The sequence below is a fragment of the Notothenia coriiceps genome, unplaced genomic scaffold (assembly GCF_000735185.1).
Source record: "Notothenia coriiceps isolate Sejong01 unplaced genomic scaffold, NC01 NC01_scaffold00033667, whole genome shotgun sequence".
In the NCBI taxonomy this organism is placed as follows: domain Eukaryota; kingdom Metazoa; phylum Chordata; class Actinopteri; order Perciformes; family Nototheniidae; genus Notothenia; species Notothenia coriiceps.
The window spans coordinates 1-6033 of record NW_011366368.1 but is presented as its reverse complement, the minus strand read 5'-3'; the positions used below and the strand labels follow the sequence as shown (position 1 = coordinate 6033).

Here is a 6033-nt window from a genome sequence, read left to right as displayed (position 1 = left end):
GTGTGCCTTAACAGCTGCTAGTTATGGGTACTTTTTACTGAAGTACATTTCAAAGCCTTCTTTACTTTGACTTGAGTAAAGAAGTTTAGTCAGTATTTTTAAACACGAGTATCTGTAGTTCTACTTAGGGTTGCTCAATTAATCGTATTTTAATCACGATTACGATTATGGCTTGCAACGATTACGAAAACAACGTAATCGAAATAAAACGATTATTTTTGTATTATTAATACTTTTATTTTTTTATATTATTTTTTTTTTGGTTTTTCAGTTGAATTATACTTAAAGTTCAGGGTAATCAACTGTTAAAAACATACTGTTCAACATTTTTTCAAAGTAAATGAATAATCGCAATTTTATTGACCCAAATAATCGAGATTATGATTTTTGCCATAATCGAGCAGCCCTACTTCTACTTGAGGAAAGGATGTGTGTACTTTTGCCATCCCTGCAGGAAGCGGCAGTTTAACACATTTGACACCAAGCACAAGTTTCGCAGTAGGCAGTTGTCATTTTTCTTTACAAATGGTGCCCATTTATTTTGTTGAAGAGAGCTCTTTAAAACAAGATGTCCAGCCCTCAGCCCGTTGATAGGAAAAGTGATGCGCTGGATAAATAGTGGTGATGGATGGAGGACGATTACAGGTGTTGGTCAGTGATTGATGGGCTGAGGAGACACCGTGCTGACTGACTGAGTGAGGGAAGGAAATCATGTAAAATACAAATGTGTAATGTGCAGACCTAAGCTATTTCCTCAGTTGAAAGTGGTTCCAACAAAACAGTTCAAAAGGAAATATCTGGATTATACAGAGCAACAAGGGCAATGTTTCAGGAAATAAAATGCTGCTACTGATTTTTTTTTTAATGTATTTCTATTGCTGTAAGCACCACTCACACTGTATTTGAATTTTAAATCTCGGGGGCCAATATCTACAAACCTGGATACATAAAACCCAAATTATCTGCTGAGCTAGAAACCCCTAAAGAGGAAATATGGTGCTTTTATGTCCTTGAACACAACCCAGCTAGCTAGAGGGAGCACAATTGAGTAATAGACTCAAAGACAGCAGACGGCTAAACATTACTCTCTACATAGTTCTACTACTGATGCAGAAAATGTACAGATATATGCTTGTTTTGTTACGCTGGCATATAGAATAAAATGATTTATCTTTAAAATAAAGTATAATGGGCTTTTGAACGACTTGCCTGAGGGGGAGAAACCTGTCAGCTCGCTTTAAGTCATTTTTAAAAACTGACTTTTTTTGGAATCGCTTATCTGTTATTTTAACTTAATATTCTGTTTTACTCCGTGTTAAGATGCTGCTGTTTAATTCATTTTCTCTCTGTTTATTTTTTTACCGGTGTTCTGTTTTATGTGAAAGCGCTTTGTAACTATGTTTTGAAAAAAATAAAAATACAGTTTATTGTTATAATTGTTATTTTAAAAGTCCACGCAGACAATAATTGGTTAGAGACAACATTTGTCTCCAAATAACGTACTTTGGATATGAACAGTTCACTTTATATTCCACCTACATTGAAATATATATGAAGAAATTAATAAAGTTGCATATTTCTTTAATAGAATAAATAAGAAAGTCTCATTAAAATGCTAAGTGCATCACCATTTGATGATTGATAGGAGCTGAAACATCAACTACGATTCCCAACAGTTGAATCCCAGATGGAAATACTCGTTAAAAATATCAATGCATTAAATATTCAACACACACTACTATTGCATGGAGGGCTTGTCTAATGAAAGCACTGAAACACACTCATGGTCAGGCGGAAAGGTAGTGTTGATGTCCAGATGGTTTGAAGAAAAAAAACACTTTTAGATGTGATAAGAGACAATCTCAGCCAGATGTGACCTACTGACCCTCGACGCAGTTGGTGGAGAAGAAACAGATGTTGCGGGTTTCCAGAGGATTGTCATGTGTGAACTCTGGGGAGCGAGTCTGAGGCTCCGACTCTCCCGTCAGAGACGAGTTGTCCACCTTCAGAGGGAGAGGAAAGTGAGTGAGACTGAGGGAGGGAAACAGGAGAGAGTGACAAGGTGAGAAGGAGGACAGCAGCACTTATCAACAACAAGCGCAACAAGTCCAAACGCTTTTCTGTTGTCTTTGTTATTTTCCTCACGTTCCTCTATAGGTGAAGAAATGCATTCAATTGATCGTCTTATTATACCGCCTCGAAGTCCAGTGGGATGAACTCAAACTGGAAAGTCGACATTTTTATACTACAGGGAGTACTTTATGAAAAATGAAAGCAACCCTTAACAATGTAAAATGAATATAACATTCAGCTGCATGGCTCGTGTGGGGATTTCATATTCAGAGAGAAGAACTCTGTATTTTCTAGATTAAAGTCACACATTCACATGAAAAATCTAGAATATTTCCTGAGATTAAAGTGGGGAATTTACGCTTATCCAAACCTAAGAAATTTGAAAAGAAAGGTTTTGTGGAGTTTTGTGTAGTGGAGACTAACATCAGAAAGCTGTAAGATGTGGGCGGGGGATTTCAACAACATGCTGAGTACATAAAACACTTCCAAAAGTCTCCGTCATATGTCAAGAAATATGAGAATGTCAAGCTGGGGAACAAAAGTATCCACTTTGAGGTTGAAGCGTTGGGTTTTGAGTGAAATATGTCAGCAAGGGTTTAGCTTGAATTTAAAATGTGCAAAAGTATCCAACATTATTTTTTATTTATTTAACTTTTATTTAACCAGATACAAGCATTGAGATCAAATCTAATTTTCAAAGCTGACCTGGCCAAGAAGGCAGCAACGTTACACATAACACAAACATATAAAATACAGAGAACATAACTAAGAAAACAAAATACGAAAAGCAGTCACTACATGGTGCACATTAGGACAGTAAGAAAGGTACTTATTAGTGCAAGAGCAGCTGGCGGTAAGGACCTCAGACAAGTTCAATTTAAAACATGCTATTGAGACAAGTGCCGTCAGTTTGAGGCGTGATTGAAGGTCATTCCCAGACCAAGGACCATAATAAAAAAGACTCCTTTTCCCAGCCTCAGTCCGCAGGTACCTGGACCCGTATCCAGGCACTGGGTCTGAGGTTGTAAGAGTCAAAAACTGGGGCAAATCTGGCACATATGTAGAGTGGAAGCTTTCCTAAAATGGCTTTATACATGAATACAAACCATTTATAATAATAATCCTTAAAAGTTTGTTGATTAAGATGACATTCCCATAATCACGAGCTTTGTTTTTGTGCTAATTAGCAAACGCTATTATGCTAAAACCAGTGCTGTACGAAGTACTTGTGTAAAATCTTACATACAAGTAAAAATGACAAAAACATTTGCAAGAAAATATACTTTACTTACAAAAAGTAGTGTACGTAATATCCCATTTCAGATTAATAGATATATATTACATTAGAATTTGACATCTGATGCCCTCATGTATTTATAAAGGCTGGTGAATCTGGAGCTAATTTGAATACCTTTATATACCGCTGCTGGATATCTTAACCTTTAATTATATATATTATAATTTATGTATTAGTTTATATGTATTTTTTTATAAACCACATTTTGGAATTTGTAAAATAACTAGTAACTAAAGCTGTCTGATAGTTAGTTTAGTTCAGTCTAGTGGAGTAAGAAGTTTAATTTTGGCTTTAATAATGTAGTGAATAAATATAATATAGCCTACAATGGAAATACTAAGGTAAAGCACCTCAATATCATAGCACTTGAGTAAATGTACTTCATTACATTACACCACTGGCTCCAACACTAACTAACTGCTTTCACCTCTTAGAATATTTTACAAATTGTACCTTGGGTGTCATGAAAGGCGCCTTAAATAAAATGTGTTAGAGCCAGTATTTTGATTTGATAAGAAAGGCCACCTAATTGTGACGTCTGTAGTCAACACACAATAAAAGACTACAATTCCCACGGCGCCTGCTCTAAAGTGACGGTGATGGGCAACCGGCTAGAAAGACACCGTCGAGGAACAGTTTTTAACCGTTAAACAACCCTTTAAGTTATTAAGCCTTATCAAGAAGAAAGAATGCCTAAGTTGTTTGTTATTTGTTTTGAATATTGTCAAGGCCTCTTTTCTTTGTTGCACATGTAAAAGTTAGTTATTTTAGTTTATTTAACACATCTCTTAATACCATCCAAACCATCAGAGGCCAAGCAACTCTTCAAACTGTAAGTAACACACATGTCTGTTTAGGGCGTCTAGTGGCTTGATAGATAAACAAGGAAGGAAGCCACGACAAGATGTATTATTATTATTGTTATTATATTGAAAGCAGGTGTAAAATAGCAAGTCAGTGTAATCCCACTGAGACCTCCAGTGCCCCTCCCCCTACCTTGCACCCGCTGGAGGAGACCACTCGAAGGTCAGCCGGGATGCGGTCTCCTCCTTTGATCTCCACCAGATCTCCCCGCACCACAAACTCAGCATTGATCTGCATCTTCTCCCCCTCACGGATCACCAACGCTTGCTGGCATGGAGAAAAAAGGGAAGAGAGGGGAGAGGGAGGGTGCGAACAGAGAGAGGATTTAGTCAGAGGAAAGGAAGAGCCGGAGGGTGCAGAGGTATATGAGAAAGGAAGAGATAGCGGGAGTGAAAAAGCCGGAGAAAAAAGACAGGTAGTCGGGAAAGCAGAAGAGAAAGTGGAGTGAAAAAAGCCTAAATAGATTAAAGTATTAGGTAATCGAAGTGCTTAGGGGGGGGGAAACGCGAGGGGAGTTTTTATGCAAACACACTCACAATCCAAAGTTGGCTCAAACATTTATTCTTCCTTTGTGCAAGCTTATTAGGTTTCTACTCAAGTGAGAGTGTAAGCCCTACTTGAGGGACAGCTTATTGATTCTGAAAGCTGCGAGAGTACACCAAACAACTCAACTTACCTGTGGCACCATTTTCTTGAAGGAGTCCATGATCCTGGAGCTCTTGGCCTCTTGGAAGTAGGAGAAACAGCCGGTGATGATGACCACGGCTGACAGCACCACGCCCAGGTACAGCTGAACGGGGCAAAGCGGGGCCACAGGGGGAGAGGTGACATTATCCACTTAGTTAGGTTCATGCTAGGCTTTTTTAGGCAGAGGTAAAAGGGATTTACAAACCGCAAAAAGGTTTTAAAACAGCAAAACCTTAAAGGCTGAGAGCTAAGAGCAAGAAAATCTCATTGTTAGATTTAAAAGGAAAAGCCACCTTAAAGCTGGATTATCGTGTTCTATTCCTGTCCTTTTGGATGATTCAATGTTAGTCTACATGAACATCTGTCTTGCCAACCCAGAAAACCTTGAAATGTGACTCTGATCTGCGAGGCCACCAACACCCCTGTTCCATCAAAGTGATTACATTTCCAGTTCGGAGCCAGCGTCTGATTTCAAACCAATTTTTCTTGTTTCCATCTCTCAGCCCCAAAAACGAGTTCACATTATAGGAACCAAAAAACCGCCAGACAACCAGATTCATACAATTAAAAGCAACATGAGCTTTGCGCGACTTAAAGGTCACCTATTATACAAAATCCACTTGTTCATGTCTCTTCTACATCAACATGTGTCCCCTCTTCTTCATGTCTCTTCTACATCAACATGTGTCCCCTCTGTGGAAAGAGACTCTGAAAGTTTCAGGAAAAAAGATTCTCTCTCTTTTTGTCCTGATCCATTTCTATAAAAACCTGTCTGAAAATGAGCTGATCAGATTTTGGCCACTTTATGATGTCATAACGATGTTTTGTCTTGTGTAACCATTAGCCAATCACCAACCAAGGTAATCCCGCCCCCCTACACCTCATCAACTGAATCTCCTCCGAGAGCACCATTGAGTTCTTTGTAACCAAATGTCTCTCAGAGGGGCGTGGGGAGGGGCTCCTTATTTTCATCTAAAGTAACAGACAGAGAATCAGCACTTTGGAAACAGGGCTGAAACAGAGGGGATTATGGGTAATGCTGCAATGATCTGTTTGGTGTGTCAGCCAATCAGAGACAGGTTCTGTATATATCTGAGACCTGTGATATATTG

The 6033-nt window shown here is 38.6% G+C and overlaps 1 protein-coding gene across 1 annotated transcript in view; it reads right to left on the bottom strand.

Annotated features, from left to right (window-relative positions):
- LOC104961689 (sodium/potassium-transporting ATPase subunit alpha-2-like) overlaps window positions 1-5024 on the bottom strand; it is a gene marked incomplete at both ends in the record, with an annotated part of 14186 nt that extends 9162 nt beyond the window's left edge. Inside the window, 4 exons of the mRNA XM_010790020.1 lie at window positions 438-448; window positions 1886-2003; window positions 4367-4501; window positions 4911-5024. Coding sequence (XP_010788322.1) covers window positions 438-448; window positions 1886-2003; window positions 4367-4501; window positions 4911-5024 — 378 coding nt within the window. The remainder of the gene's footprint in view (window positions 1-437; window positions 449-1885; window positions 2004-4366; window positions 4502-4910) is intronic.
- Between the last annotated feature and the right edge of the window lie 1009 nt (window positions 5025-6033).